The 27,228-nt window shown below is 45.6% G+C and overlaps 1 protein-coding gene across 4 annotated transcripts in view; it reads right to left on the bottom strand.

Moving 5' to 3' along the window:
* The window catches only part of MAP2K5 (mitogen-activated protein kinase kinase 5), a 186,572-nt gene that overhangs the window by 90,065 nt on the left and 69,279 nt on the right, over positions 1 to 27,228 (bottom strand). For all 4 annotated transcript variants that reach the window (XM_090029469.1, XM_090029468.1, XM_090029470.1 and 1 more), the window contains exons 10-13: positions 18,653 to 18,721; positions 18,480 to 18,561; positions 13,995 to 14,056; positions 3,091 to 3,139 (exon numbers count right to left, since the gene is read on the bottom strand). In XM_090029469.1, coding sequence (XP_089885595.1) covers positions 3,091 to 3,139; positions 13,995 to 14,056; positions 18,480 to 18,561; positions 18,653 to 18,721 — 262 coding nt within the window. The remainder of the gene's footprint in view (positions 1 to 3,090; positions 3,140 to 13,994; positions 14,057 to 18,479; positions 18,562 to 18,652; positions 18,722 to 27,228) is intronic.

Genomic DNA, 27,228 nt, shown 5'->3' on the forward strand with positions numbered 1-27,228 from the left:
AGAGGAACTAGCTGTGTGCACGCTCACATGCTGCATGTACACATGCACGCTCTTAGGTAACATTTAACACGGACACTCCTCCTTGATGAGCAGGCTTTAACAGAGAAAACAAGAAAAACTGACTGGTTATTATGTATATGATCTCTAATTCCTTCTTGAACTTAATGGATTAGGTTTATTTCTTCTGCAAACTTTGACTTTGTACAAGATGAGCCCAGTTTGATTGCTAATTTTGTTTTAAATCTAAGTTAATTTCTCATTACCCTTCCATTTCTATCCTTTATCCTCAGGGGAAGAGAGAGCAGTTATCATTGGGACATTCTCACATCTTCCAAAGAAGCTGTCTAGGTGTTAATCTTTTGTTTATGTTTGATGTGGGGATGATGACTATGACTACAGCTTTAGGTTTATTAATATGCATGGCTATCACCTCATTAGTTGCAAGGTATGTTTTGAAGTTAAGCTGTAATATTTGCTGAAATGTCTGATCTTGAATAAAAGACTTGCTCATTGTTTGTTTTCTTTGCTTTTTTCCATCCTCTCGTCAGAAACTGCCCTGTTTGTTGCACTGTATTATGCATCTTTTCCACCAGGACCACGTCTACCTCTCGGTTATCATCACTGTGGAATTCCTTGACTCCTTCGCCTGTAACAGCCTCCCCTGGGGCACATTTTGTATGTGATAACAAAGGAGTCAGGTTTAAATTTTCTTCCACTTCCCTATTGTTGCATTAAAATCCGTCTACTGCTACAGGAGGCTACTGTCAAACAGGCATCCTGCTTTGTACTGCCTATTATGTAGCCATTTATACAGATACAGTGCGGACACATCTGCACCCAGAGGGGTGTTCATTTGAAACAGAGATTCCTTGAGGGAGCACTGCTGGACCCAGGCATGTTAATTAGCGCCCTATGCAGCGTGGCTCTCACTTTTTGCAAGGCAGCCACAGATCAAGGGCAGCTGAACCTGAAAAGAGAAGCGGGATCCGTTTCTGTTTTCCTTGTCGGACCAGACCCATCTCACACGTCCCAGAAGACACCAAGGTGCTTTCCAATACAAGCAACTCAAAGCATCACTAGTCCTCAATACGACTTGTAAAATCAAGACCATGCAAGTCATGTAAAAGGATGCCCTACAGAAATGGGCAGAAAAAGATCTGATTCTGCTTCTAAGCCCAAGGCAGAGAAGAGGTATAGATATCACATTTACGTAGCCTGTAGTTTGAGTGTGAACACAGCTGGCTCTGAAAAACCAACCAATACAGCAGCCATTCACTATACTAACACTCATTTTAAAGTACAAATTGTACTTTAAATTCTTGTTGCACTTTGCAGGGGCTGATGGTACTTGGCCATCGTGCCATGAGAACTGTGCAGCCTGCTCAAAATATGCTCCCTGCACTGATGCTTCTTCCATTAACACTTCTGTTGCTGATTGCTCCGTTGTCCCATCTCATCAGAGAGGAACGAAGTGGGGTCTTCAGAGCTAACTTCATGAACTGGCTATGCTGGGGCTGGTTCAAACGCCCAGGAACTGGCATTGCTCTGTGTTTTGGTAATGAGGTCTAGAGTTTTCACATGTACGTGGCCGTTTTTAGGTCCACTGCAGTCATCCTATGCTCGGGATAGTTCAGCTGTGAACTCCTTGCCTCTGGGGAAATTCAGGATAAAAGGTGAGATCTGTAAGCTGACTACCCCAAACTAAAGCATCCTTAGGAAACTGCATCTAATGCAAATATTTCAACTGCAGCTGAGGACAAAGGGAAGACCAAACCAGTAATGTGAACAAGCGCTTGCATCCATGCCAAGCATTGCATTTCTAAGGAAGAGCCTAAAGGCATGAAGCACTCAATGCCCTTTGGCTGCTCTGAAAAACCCAAACTTCATTACAGATCTAACGAACGAGAGCCAAAAGTTCTCAGGAGCTGCAAACACTGCTGGCATTTCCTTATGACGAGTTGTTGTTATAGCAGTAACGCATCAAAGCCTGGTCTCCATTGTGCGAGGTGCAGAGACTTTACATCCCAAATTCAATGCAGCAGCTTTGAATTTAGGTTCTAAAATATTCTCATCTCTTCCCTCAATTAGACTTTCCCTTCTCCTCCCTTTAATCACAAATAAGGTCTGTTACTGCACCCTCCGACTGTGCACAAGGACTGAGTGAGCAGATGGGTTAAATTAAATGGTATTGTTAGCAACATTAGGAACCATCACTGTTACTTTCCAACACTTTAGGAACATTACAAATGCAAAGAGTTTCTTCTTTTTTTGCCACACCACTTGCTACTTAACCCTTTCCTTGTTCTTTAATATCCACATTCTTCCATGATAGATAATATTCTGTTTTTGAAAGAGTTAGTCAATATGGATCCATTTAGTCATGTTAGCCCAGATACTAGGAACCCCTGAATGTTATTTAAAGTAGTGAACAGGTGAAAAATTAAGAGATACCAGGGATAATGTAAGAGCAATACAAATTACCTTGGGAATATGAACAGGCCACTACGCTGAAAATGGATTAAACTTAACCTTCAAGTTAAGTTTATTTAAACCTGCCTATGCTATTTTGAAGGACCATAGGCCAAGATCTACAAAAAAAATGTTAGTGCCTAAAGATGCAGTGGTGCATAGGAGATTTTCAAAGGAACCTCTTTTGAAAAAGAGGCACCTAATTCCTGCTAATTTCAATGGAATTTAGGCTTCCTCTGCTGCGTCTGAAAATCCCACTCGGTACCAAAATACCTTTAAATTCCTATCCTACGTCTCTAGTATTATGCTTGTTTTAGGGAAAAATAGAGAGCAGAGGAAAGCTGTTAAAGGCCATTATCAGAGTATCTGACCAAGGCCGTTAAGTAACATTCATTCTTCTCTTTACTCAGAGAGAAGACCTTTACTCACAGAGAAATAAGGCTGGAAGGGACTCGAAGAGATCATCTAGTCCAACCCAGGGTCGAACTTGCAATCTTGGTTTATATAACAACCCTAATGATGTCAGTGGAGTCACGTTAGGGAGATCTTTAAAGAACAGCGTTGCTAAACAAGTTAATGCAATAGTCACTTGAAAACAGAAAGAATAAATCCGTCACTCACCTCTGTGCAAAATCTTTAAGCTCCATAAATAGGTAAGGCCTTTAACAACCTGCATTTAAAAACAAAGGGGAACAGTACATATTAAAGGTTTATAATAGGGACTGGTAAGGATCTCAGTTGGTCTTAGTTTGTATGTACTACTAGGGCTTGCCAGACAAAAAGTCCATTTTCAAAACATCCCGAAGTTTCAGAACATAAGGTGAAAGGCCCACTCTCCCCACACCACACCTACTGTTCCTTCCGGACCAGAGAAACAGCCTTAACAAACTTTGCTAAAATCAAAAGTGCTCTGTAAAACACTTGGGTTTAGTAACATCTTCCAACAGAAAAGTGTCATCAACATTTTCAAAACCACTCTGGCAGCAGAAAGATTGAAGAATAGACCTATTTCATTTTGAGCCACCTATCCACCTTCCCTTCCTGGTTTCAAAACATTTCCATTAATTCGACAGCATCAACTCCACACATAATATATAGTTATACCTGAATATGTTTAATAATATGTGAAATAGCCTAGTATTGAGAGGATACTACTTTTAAGGAGTGAGTTTGCCCCAGATGGCAGATTTCCCCAATCATTTACATAACAGCAGTTTTGGTTTCTTTGGTTTCTACAGTAAGAAGATAGATTTTTTTTTTAATGCAGGATTTCAAAGCTGAGGATTAACAGTCTTGGCCACACAGATTCGCGGGGCTAAATCCCCACGCATCTTACCAATTACACAGTGAATGACATAGGTAGGTAGAAACACTCAGAAGACTTCTGAGCATGGGATCAGGCAGGTGTCTGATACCGAGGCAGAAGAAGGGACATCTTTTGTTACCCTCGGACGTACAGGTCCATCTCTGAGTAAATCCCACTTGCAAAACTGGACCAGAGCACCAAGTCCTACATCTCTCATTTGTGGTGTAAAAACTGATGCTGTGGCAGCAATCTGTCGTGCATGAACTTTGGAAACCCAGAAGGTGCTGTGGGGAGAGGTGAGGCCAAAGCTGACCTGCTTTTCCGTTGAGCGGAGCAAACTCCTTCTTGACCCTGCTCTAAAACCCAGGGTAGGTGTCTGACATGATCTGAACGGGATGGCCATGAATCTGATGGAGGAAGGTGACCTTCCTAGACCAGACCTTCACAGAATCAGAGATGAGGAGGGCTTGGAAGGGACGTCAGGAGGTCACATCTAGTCCAACCCCCTGCTCAAAGCAGGACCAGCCCCAACCACATCATCCCAGCCAAGGCTCTCACCAGGTCTTAAAAACCTCCAAGGATGGAGACTCCACCACCACTCTAGGTGACCTCTTCCAGTGCTTTACTCTCTTCCTCATGACAGAGTTTCTCCTAATACCCAACCTCCACTTCTCTTGCTGCAACTGGAGCCCATTGCTCCTTGTCCTGTCATCTGCCCCCACAGAGACCAGTCCAGCTTCCCAAACTGCTCTGAGTGCCAGGACACTGATGCAGAGCTTTGTCTTATCCTGAGTCCAAAGGCCCTTTGCTGGCAGATGGCTGATATGTGCTCCCCATCCCACGAGGGAAGTGTTTGTTATAACCAACACCGAAGGGGCAGAAGGAGGAGCAAACTAAAGCATGCATGGCTTGAGTTCTTGGAGGAAGGCATGGACCCCAGAAGCACTGGGCAATAGAGTTACGGGAACGTGATATGGGTTTAGAGGCCAGGAAGCAGATCCTTAGGGACTGGAGAGTGACCCATGACTCTTCGAGGGAACTGAGTGCCTGATCGCATTTAGACAGGTCCCTCCCTCCCTCAAAGGGCAAATCTTCAACTAACTCCCGGGCCTCTTTAGATGAACTGGAACTGCAGGGACAGCACCACTATGACAAATGGACTGAGCGGCTGTGTCTCTTGCACCCAGGACTTGGTAACCAGCAGGCACTCTGAAAACACAGGTAGGAAAGACCGTGCCTATCCATGAAGGTGCCACTTTGAGCTCAGCTGCCTGGAGTCATGACGGGGGCTTGATGAAGAGCTGAACGCTTGCAGATGCGTGGCAAACCCCTTTACCAAACAGGTCTGAGGATGAGGAGATGGGACGTGAATACAACTACGCCACATCTTAAGACAGGACCCTGTACTTGCCCATATGCTTAACTGGTGGGGCTAAGGGAGCATCTTAGCCCAATCAAGGATGGCATCACTGATGGGGAATGACCCAGATGGCCTGGGCTGGTGGTGAATGTCCACCGAACCTCTAGGAATTTCTCCAGTGACACCTGTAGGTCCTTGGCAACTCATCGCAGGAAGTCCAGCAGGGCCAACACACCTGTAAGACGAGGAGCTACGGTCTCCATGGAGGACAAGAGCTCAATTCTCTTGAGCAGCCCGATCACGGAGGCTGGAAAAGACCAGCCAGACCACGGAGGCACGTGAGCTGAAAAAGTTGCTGATGAATGTGACACTGGATATCTGGGCCAGCGCCTGCAGTCAATAGATGGCTGAACCCCCAATGCCAAACCGTCAGGAGGAATAAGGTGCAGGAGGCACTTGTGACCAGTGTGCTTGAGGATGCTGCAGAAACACCCACTATTGTGTGAAGCAAGACGGTCTCGTAGGAGAACATACAGAGGACATCAAGTGTGAGCCATATTCCATGCTGGGCTGTAGCCGTAAAGACCTAGGGTTGAAGGATGGGGGTGAAAGGCTCTGCACAGGGTGCACAGGATAAAAGGCTGCAGACGGTGCTGGATCTGCCAGCTGCAGAGCAAAAATGTTGTTACAGGGAGGTACTACATAGACCAAGGCTTAGAAAATGGTGCTGAGGTCAGTGCCATGAACCATGGTACTAGACAGGGAATCCATGGACCTTGCCTTTGGACCACAAAGAACCCGATTACTGTGCTGCTTAATGCCAGGCAACTTGTACATTAAAATTACCATGCTCCTTATGCTCCAACTACAGTGCCTCTATGTGTGGTGGTGCACCATACTCAGTCCAGCTGGATCACTGTTGGCAAGTGCCACTAGGAATATTATAATGATAATTACTGATATAATGATCAGCAACAAACTTCATGCAGTTTTCCCTTACTTCCCAGCTTTCTTGATTACATTCAGAAGGCCAATGACTAATCAGTGAGCTATCTAAGACAGCAGTCCTGTCTCATCTTAGCCTTTTCTCCCTAGATTTTGTGGGGCCATCCCAATCAATATCTACGTAATTAAAACCCCAATAAGTTCCTGCCATCTTGTCACTGTATTTTTCCCCAATCCACTTTTTCCAGCAGCTCTAGGGATCTGACAACATCTAATAAACCAGTTTCTATTTTTGCTCACTTTTTTCCCCTGACCATTTCTGCTGTGTCAGCCAATTTTTCTTTTCTTTTTTTTCAATAAACCTTTTCACTAACTTCTGCAGTCTCTAACGTGACATTCAACTCCCTTACCCCACTGACGGAGGTCTCTTTGTACTTCCCAAGAACAACAGATCATTTTGGATGGATTGGAAAGTGGCATGAAGTGTGCAGATACAGCAATGGCGTTCTTTTTGGCCAGGGAGTAAGCCAATATCAAATTAAATTACTACGGTTAAAGTGATCAACCAGAAACTTTAAAAAAAACCAAACCCAAATCATTAGAAGGCGTGAAAAGGCAGAATCATTTCCAGGCTTCCTCTTGGATTGGAGGATCAGTCTAAAAATCTCATTCACTCAGTAACCAAACACAACACAAGTGGAGCCTGAGCCTCTTTTGTATGAATGATGATTTTGAATCCCAAGTAAATTGCTCTAGATGGTATCTTCATCGTGCTACACTCTCACAGTCTTAATCCAAGAGTCTTGTGGCCTCAGATGGTAATTACCCATCACAAAAGGCCTTAATCATATTCCATATATCCCCTTGCTGTGGCCTTGTTCATGCTAGCCTTTCAGAAAGCAAAACAGAGGAATCCTACTTGCACACTGTTTTGAAAACTGTAAGAATAAAAGCATCATTGCTAAAAAATATATAAAATAAAATAAATGGCCTTTCAGACTTCTCCAAACCAATTAAAATGGCTGGGGTACAAGCAGCTTCTCTCCTCACTTAACATACATTTAGACCATTTAAACATCTTGTAAAATTTTAAACATTTTTGCAGGCTATTTTAAACATTTTTATACAAGAAGAAAGCAAACATTTGCTAGGAGAGAAATAATCGGCTGAGTGTTATTAATCATCTTTATTAAGTAGCATGTGCTGAATAAAAGGCACACTCTTAAACTAACGATTACAGTTAGATCATCTCAGCAACAACAAAAAAAATGGAAGTTTGAAGTGGCTTCTTTTTTTTCCTACATTGCTGTGTTTCCAAGCTATAAAGCCAAAAAAACACACGCAAATTATTTTTATTCACTGACACTAAAAGAGATGCCACTTCCCTATTAAGGATGGACATTGGGGATTACGCATTCTTCTAAAAAATAAAAAAGGCACCAGCATAGATTATGTTTTGATTGAATATCTAGGAGGCATTACTAGTATTCAGTAAAGTAGGTTTTGCAACAATGACTTGACAAAGCCTTGACACAAAAAGTACTTCTACCTGCTGTCAATCACTCACTCTCTTGACAGTTCAAGTGCACATCCTTTCAGGGAGAGCTTCAATCAACATTAGCACTCAAAATACAGTGCACAATGTCACTGCTGCAGAAATTGAAGTGAAAATAAATGTGTGAAATGGCAAGCAAAGGTAGAACAGTATCAGCCACAGAGGAGCCTGAATACTTACGCACGGGAGGAGGAGATCATTTGGCCACACTGAGGACAGCAGTGCCTCTCTCGGGGGTCTCAAGTTGTCCTTTTCCCTTGGGAAAAAAATAAATCCCTCTCCGTTCACCCAAAAGGAAGGAGGTGGCACAGAGAAAAAGAGGTTTCACCGTCTCTCAGAAACTGTGGGCTCTTCCAGGGTGTTGTGGCAAGCACAGAGACATCTTCTGCCTTTGGAGGATCACCGCTAACTGCTGCTTCAGTCTCTCAGTGTTACCAACTCTCTTCTCCATGGTGCAGCCAACATGTCTTTCTTGTTACCTAGGCCCCTGTTCAGATTTCTCTTCCGTTCCCCTGGCCCCATTTTTCACCACTCCCTCTTCCCCCTGACCCCTCCAGCACGTCTTACTACATCCAGAAGCATCAGCAATCCCTCACTTTGAGGATGATCACTGATGGAACAACAGGCAAATCCAGAACAACTATTACTGATAGACCTACGAATTTGGACAACATTCCCACCCTATCAAATACTTGGCTTTTAAAGTAATATTTAAGAAGGAAAAGCTTTTGAGAGAATTATCCTGGCACATGTCCATGAGGGGCCAGCAGGGGAGATCATACTTAGGGGCAACCAACACAGGTTCATTAGCGGCAGGTCCTGTCAGACCAACGTGGCGGCCTGTGGACATCGTCTTCCTGGACTTTTGGAAGGCCTTCAACAATGTCTCTCACCCTGTTCTCATTAAGAAATTGGGGGCTGTGGTGTCGACACCCACACAGTCAGATGTGTCACCAACGGGCGGGAGGGACACGCCTGGGCCAGGGGTTAGCGAGGAGTTAGTTAGGGTACTTCTGGAGAGGCTGGACGTGTTCAAGTCCGCTGGTCCGGACGATCTTCACCCTAGGGTTCTACAGGAATTGGCCGAGGTCATTGCGGGACCCCTGGCGCGGCTCTATGAGCACTCGTGGTGCTCTGGCGAGGTGCCGGAGGACTGGAAGAGGGCCAATGTGGTCCCTATCTTCAAAAAGGGAAAAAAAGAGGACCCGGGAAATTACAGGCCAGTTAGTCTTACCTCAATCCCGGGTAAGCTCTTTGAAAAAATTATCCTGGCACACATCCAGGAGGGCCTTGCGGGGGAATGCATGCTCAGGGGCAACCAACATGGGTTCATCAGTGGCAGGTCTTGTCAGACCAACCTGGTGGCCTTTTACGATCAGGTCACCAAATCATTAGACGCAGGGGTTGCTGTGGATGTAGTCTTTCTGGACTTCCGGAAGGCTTTCGACACTGTCCCTCACCCTGTCCTCATCAAAAAGCTGGGAGACTGTGGTGTCGATGCCCACACGGTCAAATGGGTCGCTAACTGGTTGGAGGGCCGCACCCAGAGGGTGGTAGTGGATGGGTTCTTCTCGACCTGGAAGGACGTGGGCAGTGGGGTCCCCCAGTAGAAAGCACCCTGTTCAAGTTTGCTGATGACACTAAGATGTGGGGGGATGTGGGTGCACTAGAAGGGTGCAATAGGCTACAAGCTGACCTTGACAGGTTGCAACGGTGGGCGGAGGAGAATAGGATGGGGTTTAACACTGATAAGTGCAAGGTGTTGCACATGGGGAGGAAGAACCGGCACCACACTTACAGGTTGGGGAACTCCCCTCTTGCCAGCACGGAGACGGAAAAGGATCTTAGAGTCGTCATTGACTCCACGATGAACATGGGCCGGCAGTGTGGGGAGGCAGTCAAGAAGGCCAACTGTACCCTGTCATGCATCCACAGATGCATCTCGAGCAGGTCCAGAGAGGTGATCCTCCCCCTCTATGCAGCACTGGTCAGGCCGCAGCTGGAGTACTGCGTCCAGTTCTGGGCGCCACACTTCAAGAGGGACGTGGACGATATGGAAAGAGTTCAGAGGAGGGCCACTCGTATGATCAGGGGTCAGCAGGGCAGGCCTTATGAGGAGAGGCTACGGGCCCTGAACCTGTTTAGCCTCCACAAGAGAAGGTTAAGGGGGGACCTTGTGGCCTGCTACAAACTGGTCAGGGGGGATCAGCAGGTATTGGGGGAGTCCCTGTTCCCCCGTGTGCTGCCAGGAGTGACCAGGAATAACGGTCACAAGCTGGCAGAGGGTAGGTTTAGATTAGATATTAGGAGGCGCTACTTCACAGTCAGGGCGGCTAGGGCCTGGAACCGGCTTCCAGGGGAAGTGGTGCAGGCTCCTAGCCTGGGGATTTTTAAAAGGAAGTTAGATAAGCACCTTGCCGGGGTCATCTGACCCCGGTGCTCTTTCCTGCCAAGGCAGGGGGTCGGACTAGATGATCTACCTAGGTCCCTTCCGACTCTAGCTACTATGAAACTATGAAACCCAGAGAGGGGGTGGACGGGTCATTTTCAACCTGGAGGGATTTGGGCAGTGGGGTCCCCCAGGGCTCGGTCTTCAGGCCCGCACTGGTCAACATCTTCATCAGTGACTTGGACGAGGGGGTAAAAAGCATCCTGTTCAAGTTCGCAGACGACACTAAGATGTGGGGAGAATTGGGCATGCTAGGTGGAAGGGACAGGCTATAATCGGAGCTAAACAGGTTACAGGGGTGGGCAGACGAGAACAGGATGGGATTCACCACTGACAAGTGCAAGGCGCTGCACCTGGGGAGGAACAACCGGCACCATACCTACAGGCTGGGGAACTCCCTTCTCGGCAGTGCAGAGGCAGAAAAGGATCTTGGAGTCATCATTGATGCCAAGATGAACATGGGCCGGCAGTGTGGGGACGCGGTCAGGAAGGCCAACCGCACCTTGTCCTGCATCCACAGATGCATCTCGAGCAGGTCCAAAGAGGTGATCCTCCCGCTCTATGCGGCACTGGCCAGGCCGCAGCTGGAGTACTGCGTCCAGTTCTGGGCGCCGCACTTCAAGAGGGATGTGGACAACATGGAGAGGGTCCAGAGGAGGCCACTCGCATGATCGGGGACAACAGGGCAGGCCCTACAAGGAGAGGCGACGGGACCTGAACCTGTTCAGCCTCCACAAGAAAAGGCTGAGGGGGGATCTTGTGGCCTGTTACAAACTAGTCAGAGGGGACCAGCAGGCACTGGGGGAGTCCCTGTTCCCCCGAGCACCGCCAGGAGTGACCAGGAATAATGGTCACATGCTGGCAGAGGGTAGATTTAGGTCAGACATCAGGAGGCGCGACTTCACAGTCAGGGCAGCTAGGGTCTGGAACCAGCTTCCAAGTGAAGTGGTGCTGGCTCCTACCCTGGGGGTCTTTAAGAGGAGGTTAGATGAACACTTTGCTGGGGTCATTTAACCCCGCTACTCTTTCTTGCCATGGCAGGGGGTCGGACTCAATGATCTGCTCAGGTTCCTTCTGACCCGACCAGCTATGAAACTATGAAAAGAGTATCCCCACTCAATAATGGCCTATTGCAAGATCAGCTCAGCGTGCGGACCACCCACCCCTAAACACTGAAGCTTGACATTTGAGTGGATGGATGGGAGCAACAAGGAAGGTAAATGCAAAAGGTAACAACAACTATACGTTGAATCTGTATATAGCTGCTTGCATTTTGAGATCATCTGGTGCCCAGTCTAAGACAAGCGCCTGTACCAGACAAATCACCAGGGCATTTGGCAGCATTTGTTAACACTTGAGAGTCTCTGCAGCCAAAATCACCCTGCCAGCTATAAAGACTGTGATTCTGCCAACTCAGGGTTGAGTCTCATTGGAAAGGGCCTGCATGGATAAGGCTGTACTGTTGCTACCCCTGACGTACCCATTTTATGGACATCTGCCTGGCATTTATTTTGGGTCCACCACAGTTCCCCTTAGAAGAAAATTCATGAAGAGCCTGTAGCCACATGATCTTATTAGCAGACAGCTATCACATTTTAGACCAGTTGGACTCATTTTTAGGGCTCCTGCTAACTCCTAAGAGAAGGTTGGATAGAAGATATTGGTTTCAGTGCTGTCGCTCTGGTACCATTCACGGGCAGTTAAAGTTTGCTCAACATTTGTTTTTAAAAGAATAAAATTACCATGACAAGTCTGGTATAGCAGAAACCACAAACTGGTCTGGCCTGAAGGATACTGTGAAGGTCTATATGGCGCACTGGCTTTTCTGGGGAAGCTTGCACTGAGAGGACCCCTCTGCTAATTTTGTAAAAGATTTTAATTAACTGATGTGCAGGTCATGCACATTTTTCTGCAGACTCTATAGCCTGCCGGCATTGTGCGTCTCTCGGGAGAGCATAGGACAAATGGCCCTATGTACAAAGTGCAAGGAAAGAAGAAATAAGATTGATCGATTTGAAAAAGCTCCTGCTTTTCACACAGTCCAGAGGTCCCAGATTTTTTTATGCAAAATATAACATCTTGTGCAGTTGGCATCTTGTCCTCTCCCAAATCCTGGCCTTTTTATGCTTTCCCTCTCACCAGTCTATGATGTAAATCCTATGATAGAAGCCCCTCTGGGCTTTGGGCTGATTGCCTCTTTGGGGCAAGGATCATTGTATCTGCAAACAGCGCGTGCAACAATTCAAGCAACAGCAGCAAGCAGCAGCCCAGGGGGACTGGTGGGATGTGCGGCTGCAATAGCTGAGGAACTATTTGGAGTACAAAGGTGTTGGTACCCTTTCTCCAGCAGCACGAATGGCGGAAAGGTGCCAAGTGTGCAGAGAAATAGCACCCAGGCAGAGAAACGTGCCAAAATGCAGGATACCCCAAGCTCCTGCCTCACAGGGAGGAAAAGTGGCAGGTCCAGGACTCAAATGCTTCAGGCGGCTGCCACCTGCGACTAGAAGGCAGCATTTGCAAATCATAGCAGATTTTGTAAGTCGTACAAGGGGTGGAGGAAAAGGACAAGAATGAGAAGGGAGGAGCTGCACTATGAAGCGGTGAACAACGAGGGGGTGAAAACATAGGTCAGGATGGATCGAAGAACTGGGAGTGGGTAGTAAGAGGCAGTGGCAGGGGAAAGGGACCTGAACACGGTGTAGGACTTTGTGTGCATTTGAGGGCTTCTCCAAATATCATCACACTTCATGCACACAATATTTAATGTAACAGAGAGGAGGCTGCAAAAAGTAGCACGCAAACCATGCAGCAGATAAGACGAAACATTTTGACTCTCCAATTGAAGGAGAAAGGCATTCAGCCTCCACAAGAAACCACCAGGCTCACTAATGAGCAGATTTGAAGCTACTTAGAGGAAACAGCATCAGAAAAGGATGTTCATCACCCTGGGCAGGCCACACAAATTAAAAGAAAGTAGAGCTGTGAATTACAATGAACAGAGACTAAATAGCTGCCTGCATTGGATTAAAGGATTTAAATTGTCAGCTTGATGTATAATGAATGTGAAAACCCAGCACTTAATTAAATGGCACACGATAGAATAACTTTGTTATGCTTTAAACTGCTTAAGTTATCAAAGTATTCCTCAGATTTAGCAATTGTTTAGCAGTATCTCTCCCCCCAAAACATGCACTGAGACATTGGTCAATTAGACTCGGTTCAGTCTTTGCAGAACATGGAGTGGTTCGGGTTTTTTGGCTTTTTTTTTTTTTACTCTGCAGTCTGTTTTCAATCACCATTCGTGACATCCTAGAAGTGTTCAGCTCTCACGTGTGGCTGAGACACAACGGTACGCTCCTGGGTGCCCTCAGGCATCTGTGTCGAAATGCTGCCACTGTACCGGGAGGATGGCCTAGAACGAAACTGCCCAACCTCTCCCCCGAGACTGCTCTGAAGTTGTTCCAACCACAGACAACACGGGCGAAGGATCCCGGTGAGGACGGCAAGCTAGCACCATGCCCCAAGCATGAGGCACGCAACCCTCTGGTTGTGCTCTTCCAGCCTGGCAGCTTCCGTCTTCGGCCTCTTTCCTTTAAGGAGCAGCTTTAGCTCAGGAAGCAACAGACTTAAATGATGGACAAGGTGCACGGCACGTGCAGCGGGTCTTGCGGCAGCTTTTATTTGCATCAGACCCAGCTGCACCTTCTCAGCCCACCCATTTCACCTGCTTTTGTCCACAGGAGAGAGGAGCTGAAGCCTTGTGAACAATAGAGAGGAACCAGTCAGCAGCACAGTCTTTTGGATGAGTGATTGAATGCCAACTTGACAGCCGGGCACTTGTGAATCAAACCTTAGGTCAAATGTGAACATAACACAACGAGCAATTACTTGAAAAAAAAAAAATACTTACAGCTACTGCTATTCTTCCTAGGACATGTTCGGGAATTTTTCTATAAACATCCAAGGAGCCGCCTGCAGACACAAATGCAACGTGCTCAGTTAAGTAACAATAAAATGCTAGCCTAGATTCGAAGTCACAAGGGCTTTTTTGCCCTTTGTTTATTAATGAAGATGCCATAAATGAGGTAAGAGTAGGTGTATTGGAAATAGTTGACCTTCAAGACAAGTCTGAACAAAGACACAAGAGAACTCGAAGCTTTTCTTTCCTACCCGTGCTATCTTTTTATTTGCAAAGTCACAACTATGGTATTTCTGCACCCCCCCCAAAATAAGACCTTTTTTTAGGAAAGCAAGGGGAGGGGAAGGGAAGGGAAGGGGGGATGATTTTTCTAGGCACAGCCTACAGCTGGCTTTTCCATGGAGAACCTGTATTGCAAAAAGTCCCAGTCAGCAATCTGACAGCAGCTGCAAAAGGGGTTACCATTGGACCCCATCCTCCCTCCTGCTTACTTGCTTAAAACCCACACCCTGATCCTGAAAGGCTGAACTTTTGGGGGCGGGGGAGTGCACGTGCGTTGTGAGTAAATACAGTAATATCTTTTCTGACAACTTCCACGCTGAAGGATAAGAAAGCAGGAGGCAGATTTTACCCATGAGAATGGAGTGCCAGATCTGGTGCAATTTAAAATTTAATTCGCAGCAGATTAAAGAGGCACGAGAAACAATTACAGCAGATTACAAAATCGAGGGCAGCAGCAATGCTGTGTCCTGATGAGCCTAGTAAAAGGGATATTGGTAGCAACTGATGGTACCTGGCACAGCGCCACGGGCCCAAGAGAAGTCCACTTTTCCTCAAAAGCCAAACTGAAACGTTTCGGTGGCACCCTGCTCTGAAGGATGTGTGCCAAGTGCCTGGGAGCACAGTGGCAGCGTCCACTGCTGGATGCAGGCCCCTATCTGCCGTGCCAAGGGGGTGAGGAGCCCTGGCCCTTCCTAGCTCCTAACAAGGGCCCAAGCACTCTCACGGGAATAGAAGGAAGTTTCCTTTTACCCAGGAAATGTGTGCCCAGTCAATAAGAGATGCTCCCATCCCATGTTAACACATTCATACTTGGACACAAAAGTGAATTTAAAATTGAGAACAAAAATGGTCATTCAATGGTGGCAAGGTCAGATCCTTCTTGATTATATTCACAAGCCCATGGGTTAGTTTTGCACAAAATGTGGTCTGTTGTCTCACACTCAGAAGCCAAGCCTTATGCTTGAAACATGGATAGTGCAGCGAGGGGGAAGGAGCAAAGAGCTCATCTTTCTGCCTTACTAGGAAAATTAACAGGCCTTTTAATTGGGCAGAGCAGAAAAGCTCTGCCCACAATGTTGCAACTGCGGTGTCTAGAAGCCAAGCTTCCAAATCCACATTAGGCACCTAATGTCTTTCCCGATCATCGAGGATGTCAAGAAGCTGCGGTTCCCATTGACTTCTTTGGGATGCGTGGGTGGCTTGGCAATTCAAGGGAGGAGATGGATATAAAAACACAACCCAGCACCCCGCCATTTCGCCACCTTTATTTACTCAAGTAGCATTTTTATTACAGGTGTAAAAGTGCAAAGATGAGGAAGTCTCATTTTATGTCCCCCATTGATCTCCAAGATCAATTGGCAGATCCACGGATGAGCAAGGTCAAGCCATTCAAGCTCTGTGCGGCAGTGTTCACGGCCCAAGACTTGTACAGCTTTTGCTGCTTTCCTCCCCATTGGAGCAGACCCGCACGCCGTACAAAACTGATTGTGTTTTGACTCTACATACATACGTTTTCCCAAACAGATGGATGCAGCATTGAGCTAACCTTTGCTATCCATCTGTTATTAGCTTCTCCGCGAAGGAGGTATTTGTTTGCACAGCCATCTGTTGGATTCACTGGCACAGGACACTTTCGAGGCAAACCTTTTAATGGGATGTTTGCAAAAGACTGGGTCTCTGCAAACCGCTGCAGATACCTAGTCCCAGAAATGGAAACTGGCCAAAACAGGGCCGTGGGGGCAGAAGAGAGGCCTGCTTAAAGGCGGTTCACCTGCATGGTTATGCGTGCCACCTCCCTTGCTGTGCCCCTTCCCCTGCATGCTTAAATAGCAAAAATAAAGCTTGGAAGAGAAGGGTTGGCAACGTCCCAACTATTTAGCAGATCATTATTTGTGTCACTGCCAGAGGGAGTATACAACATTCAGGCACAGTCACGTGAAGTTACCATCAGGTAAAGGAAGGCAGAAATTTGCTGCTAGGAGCTATGCCGTGGTTACTACCCGTGAACGTTAGTGGGACCTACCTGACAGCAGCTTACCCGTCAGTGAAGGGCTAGCTCCAAAGTGCTGCAAAGTAGAAGCATGCACGTAGCTGCTATGCTGTAATTCCCACCCTTGTTTTTCTTGTAACTTGACCATGTGCTTTGCCCCTGTGTGGATTGCAGGTTATCTCCATATGAGTGCCAGACATTTTTGCACGGTCAGCAGATACCACTGTTATGCAACATCACAAGAGAGAAGCACAGCCTAAAGGCTTGACTGTCCTCATTCAGGAATTAAAACTGCAGTGCTTTTATGAGCAACCAATTCTCCCTTTTTTTAAAATTGCATCTGAGCTTGCAGGAGCACATGCAGCCTCCCGTCTTCAGACTTGAGGCCAGTGATTCTCAACCAGGGTGTTGTGGCACCCTGGGGTGCCTCAAGATCCTTTCAAGGGTGCCATGCACTGCAGCATTAGCACTGTTAGTACTGTTAGGTGTGCAGACATGGTTCACAGGATAAGGCCAGAGGTTTCAAATAGGAATTCATTGTGTTAAACAGTCTGATCTGGGCTTTCTCTGCAACAGAAGGATTGCTCTAGTATTTTTCTGTAGTCAAAAAACATGAGCAGAAGCTGAGAGCTGGCATTTTCCTAGAAGTGCCTAAAGGTGGGTTGCCTCAAGTCTAAAAAGGTTGAGAACCACTGTTTTAAGCAAATGAACTCTTCAGAGCTTGCAAGTACTTTGTGGTGTGCCAACCCAGCTGGCATGCACATGCAAATACCAACTAGCATGCAGTTTCTGACAGCGTGAGCTCACACTCCTGAGTGCATTAGTGATGACACAAGTATGGAAAACTAGAGCCTCTGAGCAATGCTTGTTTAGTGCAAGAGCACCAATGAATTCCACACCTGGGTTTTGCTGAATGAATATAATCCTTTTTAATTAACCTTGTTACATTTGGGAGAACAGAATCGAGACTCATCTTTGTAACTGGGTTGCAATGAACTTCAGGGCAGGGACGTGCACAGCGAAAAGAGCAATGACTTGTAACAAGACTAGATTGTTCTAATAACCAGAGAGCTATTAATACACGAAGGAAAATGAAGGACTTTGTGTTCCTCAAGAGAAATAGAACTGGAGCTAGGCAGCAATGGTTACATATAGACAGCAATATCTATCTCTATATATAGATCTCTTCTATCTATCTATCTATCTATCACATATATTTATTTATATGATTTATGCATATTTCCTGAAAGACAGCCCTCTTTGTACGACTATTTCTATTAGCTTATTTGTAAGACTCCTACTTCTTCACATCCAACTCAACTGAACCTTAGAAGGAAAAAAGACCTGGGTAGGCCAGAAAACGCTGGTTCTTGAGAAATTCTTGTTGAGAGTCATGGACTATTACTTTAATAATGTAAGGACATCAGGAAACTCAGACTCTAATGCTGGAAAGTATTTTAGTTCTAGTGTACCAGACACGAGGGGACTTCATCAGTCATGAGACAGAGACTCTCAGAGTTGATACACAGAGGAAAGCAAAGATTATAAATCGCTTTAATAAGTTCCTTTTACCCATCTAAAGTGTCTTTTGTCCAAGGATCTCACAGCACAAAATTTCTACGGCAAAGTGTTAATAAATCTCCATAAGGACGCTAGCACCAGCTCTCAAGGAAGGGAATGTTATGGGTCTGAAAGAAATTCATGTAGGGAGAAATGTGAACACACCAAAGGAAACTTAGTATAGCATAGCTAAACAGCTGTGCTGGAAAATAATTCCTTATCTTGCAATTAAGAACTGATTTTCACTGAAAACACACAGGACACTGGGTTAATAGATTTCTTTAAAAGAAAATCTGTTTTGGCGATTGAAACATTAAAAGAAAAGAACAGCTGTTCTGTCAGCGAAGACAGATTGTATGAAAGAATCAAGAATCAAACCACAGATTAAACTAGCATTTATTTCTGTTCTACTTAAATTTTCAATAAAAGTAAACAAAACAACATTTAGGAAAATATAGCATATGGAGAAAAATATAACCACAAACGATCGCAATGCCAGTTTGATTTTGAAGCCCATAAGTAGTCATTATTAGTATTTTACTATATCCTTTTTGTTAAATGATTACATTCTATTACTCAAAGCGCGTATCTTTAAATCTCAATTACATTTTAACAATAAAGAGTAGAAAAAGGACACAACTCACCATCCATGAATTCTGTACATAGCGAAATTCTGTTTTCTACAAAAAAAGCACCATAAAATCCTATGATATATGATGAGTCACACTGCAAAATGAAAGAGAAAAACAGCATATAAAAAAAAGCCTCTGTATGAAGACCCTCGGCAAACATAATTAAAAGTGGTAAAAAAGAGTACCTTATAAAGAATTTCTAACTCCGACATAATCTGTTTTTGGAGCTCCAGTGTAATATCTAAAGGTATGACCTAAAAATAGAAACATTAGAAAAAAAATTATCTATTCTGGAAGGAAATGCAAATAAAAACACAAAAATTTAGAAGTCAACAAACTCTTAAAAAACTCAAAAACGTATATTGAGAGTTAGCGTGTAAAAGAACAGGTGAGAGCCAGGCCAAGGTGTAGTTTTAGTGGAGTGACAGGCAGAGAGTGGAAACTGGAAGCCAAGGCTCAGAATTAATTACTTTTAATAGTCGGGTACCATTAAAGTGCCTAAGTTTCACTTTCTATTTTGTCTACACAAGTCACCTAAAGAGAGGGAAGTGTAACATGTCCACGGTGCCAGTCGCTGGGCACGTCTACGTATGCGCCCCACTGAGCAGCTGTTACGGCGCAGTCATTTAGTACTTGCTTTAGCTAGTTTCCAACCCTACCGCGCAGTAGCAATGAGCTACTGAGCAGTAGCGTCGTCGTCGTGCCCGGCAACACAGCATCTCGCGTAGACATGCCCAGTGCTGCCTAATATCCTTATATGATATTTGAATGCAACGATGGTAACAAGGCTACTCGCATGCATTTAATCTCAATCCCGCCCCTGAAAACCAGAGAAGCGCTAGGATACAGGTGGGGAACTGCATTGTTTTTAACTCAGAGAATTTAGGTCAACCAAGGGACTGAGTACATGCCGAGCAAAACTACTGATGACATCCAAGTTGGGTGGCGTTGTAGACATCCTGGAGGGTAGGGCCAGGACCCAGAATGACCTGGATAGACCGGAGAAATGGTGCAAAATCAATCAGATGAGACGTAACAAGGACAAATGTGAAATCCTGCACTTGGATACACCTGAATAACTGCATACACAAATACAGACAGGGAATGAGTGGCTCTGCTGCAGTACGGCAGAAAAGGACCTGAGTATTACAGTAGACCAAAACCAAACCATGTATCAAGTTGTATTAACAGGAGTGTCCCTTGCAAATCAAGGGAAGCGATCCTTCCACCCTATGGGCGCATCCAGATGAGCACGCATGTGCACTTTGTGGTGCCTCGAAGGCTTTTGAGGTGCCACAAAACACATGGGGCACATGTGAAAAGGTTCTTCGTGCTATGTATTTGTAGTACAGGGCCAAAATTAGGTGCTAGGAAATGCTGGTATCTAAACAAAACTCATCAGAAAAAAGCAGGGCGGTGCATGAGGGTGCAGCACGCACCGCCTGAAACTGGAGCCTGGCTGGCCAGGCTCTGCGTGCCCGGATCGCCACTGCTGCAGCCCCGGGAGACCCCCAGGACCTCACGTAAGGCCGCTGGGGCTTCCCCTACCCACTCGGGGCAATCTGCTGCGTGCCAGAATGTGTACAGGAACGCTCCCCAGGGACGATTAGCAGCAACACAACTATGTGACGTTGCTATTTGCCCCTGGGGAAAAGCACGTGCATGCTTGCCTGGACGTGCCCTATGACTGCGCCCCATTTGGGGCACCCTGCTTCAAGAAAAATGTGGCCAGATTGGAAAGAGTCCAGTGCAGAGCCACACAAATGAACAGGGGCCTGAGAAACATGATTTAGGAGGAAACGTGGAAGGAGCTAGGGTTATTTAGCCTGGAGACAAGACTGAGGGGGATTCGATAAGTACTTCAAGGGTGATTCTTAAGAGGATGGAGGTAGACTACTGGGTGCAGGGGACAGGACTAGGAGCGATGGCTTCAACTGTGGCAGAGGAAATTTTGGTTGGAGATGCGGAAAAACCACGTTGCTGTGAGCGTGGCAGGCACTGGAACAGGCTACCTCGAGAAACTGTAACTTCCACCCTGGGATATTGCCAAGCTCAGGTTAGATGGATGCCTGACTAGGATGATCCCATCCGGAGCAGGAGGCTGAACCGGGTGACCTCCTGAGATCCCTTCCAGCCATACTTTGGCCTCAGGAGCTTGAGGACCGATCTGCTGAAGTGCATCCTTGTAGTGAAAAAGCCTAACTTCTGGGACCCTGCCAAACCTAGGTGGTGGTAGCTGTATTTTTTGACTGGTTATAACATTTTTATGGGGAGTGATTTTTTTTTTGCAGTTTTCTTGACAGAAATAAAATTTTTATTGTTTTTTGATACATTTCTTAAAGAAAGATTTGTGATTTTTCCGTGTATTATTTGATTGTATCGGCAATTTTAATTTTTTTAATTTTTTACCATTTTTACTGATATTTAGCCAGTGTACTGACCAAATTTTATTTGATTGGTCAACTACCCAACCCTAGAAAATACCTGAATATATGCTTTTTACGTATCCAAGAAGTTTAGAAGGGAATTCTTGCCATTCCTCCAAATGGCTCCTACTTCTTAAATAAATACCTCTATTTTTATATGGATTCTGAACATGGTTCAGATAAAAATAGATGCCAAAACATCCTTCAGAATGACCCTAGCCCTTCTGATTGAGCACACAGCTGGTCTATGCAGCCATTACAATTTATTTCATTTCCCTCATTCCCTCCAGTTGTTTGTTACTTCTGCTTGCCAGCAATGCTGATCTGCCTGTGTGGATACCTGCAACCACAGAAAACCCAGAATGCAAGATCTCTGGGGCAGAGATTCTCTTATTATTTTGTTACTATAGGATCTAAGAAGAACCCTGATCCTAATATCAATTATTTTTAAACATTTCAAATCAGACTGATCACAATGTAATGACAGGGCAAGATAAAGAACAGATCCCTCCCCCCCATCTTAGTATGAGCTAACAATTGCTTGTATAAAGCTGTTAATTAATATTTATATTTTTAAATACAAGAATTAATAGTTAAGAAAAAATAATATGGCCTCCTGATGTCATACATATGAAGTAGGGGACTGAAGGATGCCATACAGGTCTGTATGGCATTTATCAATCACTTTAAGAATTACAGACTGACTTGGCTCCTAAGAGGAGAATATTTCCGTCTCAACAAGCTAAAAGTCGAGACAAATGACCTTGATGATAAGAATCAGCTTCAGGTCAGAAATAAGGGCTCACCAGTTCCTTTTAGGAACCAGGTAGTTTTTAGAGGGGGATATAAAAATTGTCGAATAAGACAAGACATTTATTATTCAAAGGGTCCTTTGGAAGAACCTGAACTTGGTGTCACCAAGAAAAAATCCATTTGATTGTGTACAGTCAAATGTAGGTAATTCCTGGTGCTCTTCTCTGGAAGGAGTCCTAGAAGAGGCACACCGACCACCAAGCTTGCCTGTAAAGTTCATATTTCGTTGGTGGGCCCCTGCGGTAGCAAAATTGTGCAGTACAATTAACATCACAGGGAATCCCCCCACAGGGTGGTCAGCCAGCACGACTGCCCCCTGATATGAGACAGCAGATATAGGCATAATCATCCCAATAGCTCTGAGGTATAGCCTTTAAAATCTAATTCAGATGCCCCTAAGGACTGGGCTGAGCACTGTAGCCTTTCAGGAAAGGGACCAACTTGCTTTATAAATGGCATCTCAGTTGTAGACAACTGTTTTGTGCACTCGCATTTGATCTATCCATACCCCCACCTAGGGGGAAGTTGGGAGGGGAGAAGGAAACTGTGAAGCTCTGGTGGATTTGATATCTGCTTTTGATTCTGTTGCTAGAGGCTTGTCAAGCAGGGATAAGCTTTAGTTTGCTTTTTCTTTTGACAGCCCAGTGTTAGAAGAGGGCAGAAGGAAACTATCTGGTCCTGTTCCCCCCGTAAAGGGCATGCCTTAGGGTGTCCCTTACGGCTGTGCAAAACACCATCATTTTGTTTTGACGTCCGTTTCGCTGTTTCAAAGGAACAGTGTTTCGTTTTGTCGTTTCAAAGCACCGTTCCGTTTTCTTTCAGCAAAACTTTCACTGTTTCGACATTTTGTCCATAGCCTGTAATGGGAAATCATGAAACGGCCTAAAACCTTGTCATTTCTTGCCTGATTTGGATGACAATTGCAGGGCTGGTAGCCCCTTCTGAGGGCATGAAGCCTGCCACATTTCAAGGAGCTAGGTGCAGAAGTTTCTGGGAAACTGCACCTCAAACTGTTCAAAGCAAAACTCATGACACTTACCGGCGCTGGCGGTCTTCTGTCACCCGGTGCAGATCCAGGGGCTCGCACCCCCGGGAGGGCTGCAGGGCTGTGCTGGACTCCTCCCAGGGGTGCAGGCCCCCTGGATCTGCACCAGGTGACAGGAAGCTGCCGCCGCTGCCTGAAACTAGTGCTAGGCACAGCCCGCACCCAGCACCGGGGAAGATCGATGCTGCCGCCAGTCCCAAGCAGCAGAGGCAGCCTCCTCTCATCTGGGGCGCGGATCCAGGGGCCCACAGCCCCACAGCGCTCAGCCCAGCAGCAGGAGACGGGAGATCCAGGGCTGCGCTCCATGGGCCAGTGGAGCCACTTGAAGCACAGCCCTGGCTCTCCCCTGCCTCCCGCCACTGGGCTGCTTCAAAACTCAAAATCTTTCGAAACTTCTGAAACGTTTCGAGTGCCCTCATTTCATTTCAAAGCTTTTTGTTTTGTTTCAATTTCACTGTTTCGAGCTCGAAACATGCTGAAACAGCTTAGACACGAAACACTCAGTGAAATTTTGCACAGCCCTAGTGTCCCTCATCACTGCAGAAAGGGATACAGGCAGGTCCAACCATGAAGTCCTGGAGCACACTGGTCTGCTTGCTGGGGTGGTGACAATAAGAAAGGCTGTCTGAAAAGTAACAGGGCATACTGAAAAATCCTACAGTTGCTGAAACAGAGACTCCATGCATTTCACAGAAGTGATGTTGAGATCCCATACAGAAGCTGGGTCTTTGAGAGAGGGATAAGTGTACTGGAGGACATCGAAAATCCCTGATGCAGTTGGGTGCAATCAATGTTTCAAGTGCAGGGAGTTGACAAGGATCTTTCTGGTACTTCAGCATCAAGTGGGTCCAGATTGGACTGAACTGTCCTTACAAAAAACTGTTTCCATTTGGAGGATTAGTCTTTGTTGCAGACTACCTGTCTTACAGGAGTACTTCTTGAAACTTTTAAAGGAGAATTTTGGTCAGGAACATTTAGCTTGCAATTGTCTAAGACTTCTGGTGCAGCAATGGTGGGTTTCGGTAAAATATCTGGACACAGTTCTGGGATACCATATCTGCACAGATTGGGAGGTGAATGGGAGGGCCAAATGGACATATGCAAGAGGTCTGACTGCCAAAATGTCGTTGTCCAGTAGACATCTATTTGGATCAGCATGAGCTTGTCCGGTCTGACTTTGGATAGTAAGCCATGACTTAGGGGAGGATACTTGGAGCTTTAGCAGGAAGACATAGAATGAGTAACTCCAGCTCGTTCTGCCCTTGGAGCTGATGTGCAAACACTTCATGTTAGCCTCATGTTATCATGGGACTTCCCCATTGGTTAAATATAGGCTCTATGATGGATACTTGTAGGGACCATTTTTGCTTGGTTACCATGTGCCTACCTGGTTGCTGCTGGTTCCTGGAAGATGCAGAACCAATAATGTTATCTTGGTGTTATGGCACTGAGTCTACAGCTGGAGGGCTTTCCAGCAAAGAAGAGACCAATCAAATGCCTCTCTTCTTGTTGACCGTGTGCACTGAAGCTGTGCAGTCCCTTGTGACTTGCTTTGCGCTACCTTACAAGGCCGGTAGAAATGGAACGGAGGGGACCCTGGAGCAGGACCTTGCCGTATGTCTGCAGATGGCCCAGGGGTGATGAGCATTATGTGAGGGGATGGAGACAAGAAAGGAATCCTCTTCTGCGTATTCACAGGGCCAGCCACTCAGAATTAAAACTGTGGTTTTTAAGTCATGTTACAATTTAGCAGGCAAAAGAAAGACCTCAGCCACAGCTGCAAGGACTGCAAGTGAAGTCTGGTAAGCACGGTTAAGTATCCACATGCCAAGCCATGGCCTGGACACACAGATATACTCATTGCTAGATTAGATGGCAATGACTGGTGGGAGTGCAGCCTATCCTCTGGCAGGTCAGTTCTTGCAGACAGTCCGTCTTAGCACCTCTGAACTCAGTCCCCTGTGATTATGTTTGAGATGATTTCTCCTGGTTCACACAAAGTCCTAGATGAGAGAACAGGGGAGATGTATACCACTGCTGCTCAAGTCTTCTCGCTCAATCCTCTAGGAACAGGTCAACATAAAATCCCTCTCTGCTCACGTGCACCATCACTACTGCCACACCATTAGTGAAACTCACTGGTAGGGTGCAGAATCTAGAAGGCAGCATCCTGTACTGGTCATGGACTAATAAAAGTCATCTGAGAGTGGTAGGAGTGCCAAGGACCCTGCCTTGATGGATGATAAAGGGTCCTTCTGCAAAAACAGGATGCTGCCACTGGGTGAGGTTCTTCCTGGTCATCCTGCAGTCAGAGAAGCTGAAGGGAAAGAATACTCTCTGTTTTTCCCCCTAACACAGGAAAGGTCACTTGTGGGAGATGTGACAGCAGATGCCACTAAGCCCAAACAAGTCATGATAACCTGCTGAGTGGCTTAATACTGGCCTGACCAATCCCATTCCTATTAAGAGAGCGGCTGAGCTCTGGAGCCGGCAGGATCTTCTGTGATGCTGACTACAAATCTTGCAGAAGCTTCTTTATTTGAAGACCAAGAGAATATTCTTCAGTGACAGATGGTATGAAGAGACCTCTCTAAAGGCAGTGTCAAAGTGCTGCTGGTACTGCCTGCCTCGCAGTACATGCCTTGGTGCCAAGGTACTCATTTCTTCCACGGTCACATATTTAGTGGTAGGCATTGATGCCCAGAGTTGCTCAGGAGGATGCTGAAGAAGTCTTCCTCTGTGCTGCTCCTTATCACTAGCTCTCCCTGCTGTGTGTACTGCTTGGCAGTTTTATCCATGTGATACATATAGTTTGTCTTTGTAGAGAAATACCAAATGCCACCTGAACTCTGAAGCAGCTGAACTTAAGAGAGTCACAGTGTGCATGGACAATATTTCTACAGCACCAATGCAGTAAGCTTCACTGTTACGGGAGTCAGAGTTGATGATGAGGCTTTTCTCTGCATTGTGATCTCTCTTCTGGTCTTTGGCATCACTGACCAGAGGGGCACTGGATGAACCTTGTTTGTCTTCTACCAGAACTTCGTGGCTTGTCCTCCAGGCACTAAGAGACCTTCATATATCGATACAGAAGGCGAAGGTTCAAGGATGCATCTGATGACTTGCAGGTTCTTATGGAGAAGGAAGGGCAGATCCTGCCCTGCGGGAGAATCGCAGCTGACCCATCGGTCATACTCTTGTACACAATGAAAGCTTGGCCTCGGTAAGCTCCTATCTGATGCACACAGAGCACATGGGCACCCACAGAGGGATCTAAACACAGACTTCATGAAGAGTATTCATTTACTCTGGCTACTAAAATTATACCTATAGGAACAGCTTCAAGTCTAAAATTTTAAAGGTTCCCTTGGTTTTTTGCAGGTCCCCCCATTTTCCATTCTTGAGGGCTTCTGAAAATAGGTTTGAGCATAGGACTTAAAAGAGAGGAAAAACATTTACTGTATTTTCTCACATATCTCACACTCTCCAAATAATTCTCCACTTCTCCAAAAATTCCATTTCAGAATTCAAAATCCAAATTCAAGAAGCTCTCCAATGCCTGATGAAGGGTGTTTGTGCCTGAAAGCTGGCCATTAAAGACATTTTTCTGCAAAAATTTTCTTGGTCTAGTAAAAGATATCATTTCTACTATGAGTCCTGATTGCTTTTTCCTCTAGACCAATACGGCTACAACCTGGATACCTGACACATGGAAGATATCAAATTTTAGCTGATTTTTAAAAATGAAATCCTCATATTTTCCCAAGCAGGAAGCAACTGTGATGACCTGAAACCTGAGATCCTGCTCCTGCCTTGGTTTCAAAGTAATCTGCATCATCACAGATCCTCACAGGAGTGAGAGGCTTCATACCAGCTATGAACTGGCTGCCCAGAGGAGTTTCCCATCTATTGACTTCTCTGTGAAATCCTATGAAATACAACCTTTCATTTCTACCCAGGAAAACTTCTACAATCTTTTCTCCAACGCCTGATGAAGGGTGTTTATGCCCGAAAGCTTGCAATTAAAGATTTTTTTTTGCAAAAATCCTGTTGGTCTAATAAAAGATATCATCTCAAGTATGAGTCATGATTATCCTCCAAAAAAGATGCACACCTTGTTTTGGGAAGGCAGAATGAAGGGAAAAAAGATCTCCTCCCCACCCTGATCATGGCTGAATGATGACAGGAGGGGATCCTGACTGCAGCAGATGTGGGGTAAAGTCTACCTCCTTCCTCCCTGAGGCTGGCAGAGTGAGAAGCATGGTAGTCATCTTTCAACAGTGTCTCGCTGCTTCTACTCCAATCAAATGGACAATCAAAAAAATCAGCTTTTCTGCTTAAGACAAGACCCCTGATGTTGGTGTGCTTACATTGGGTGAAAAGGTGAGTGTGGTACATGAGTAAATATGGTAATTAAGCTTAAAGCCAAAGATATTTGTTAGTAACTGGACACAGTTAATACAGCTAATGTCTTTCT

This window comes from Crocodylus siamensis, chromosome 15 (genome assembly GCF_052110815.1).
Source record: "Crocodylus siamensis isolate JL-2025a chromosome 15, ASM5211081v1, whole genome shotgun sequence".
In the NCBI taxonomy this organism is placed as follows: Eukaryota; Metazoa; Chordata; order Crocodylia; family Crocodylidae; genus Crocodylus; species Crocodylus siamensis.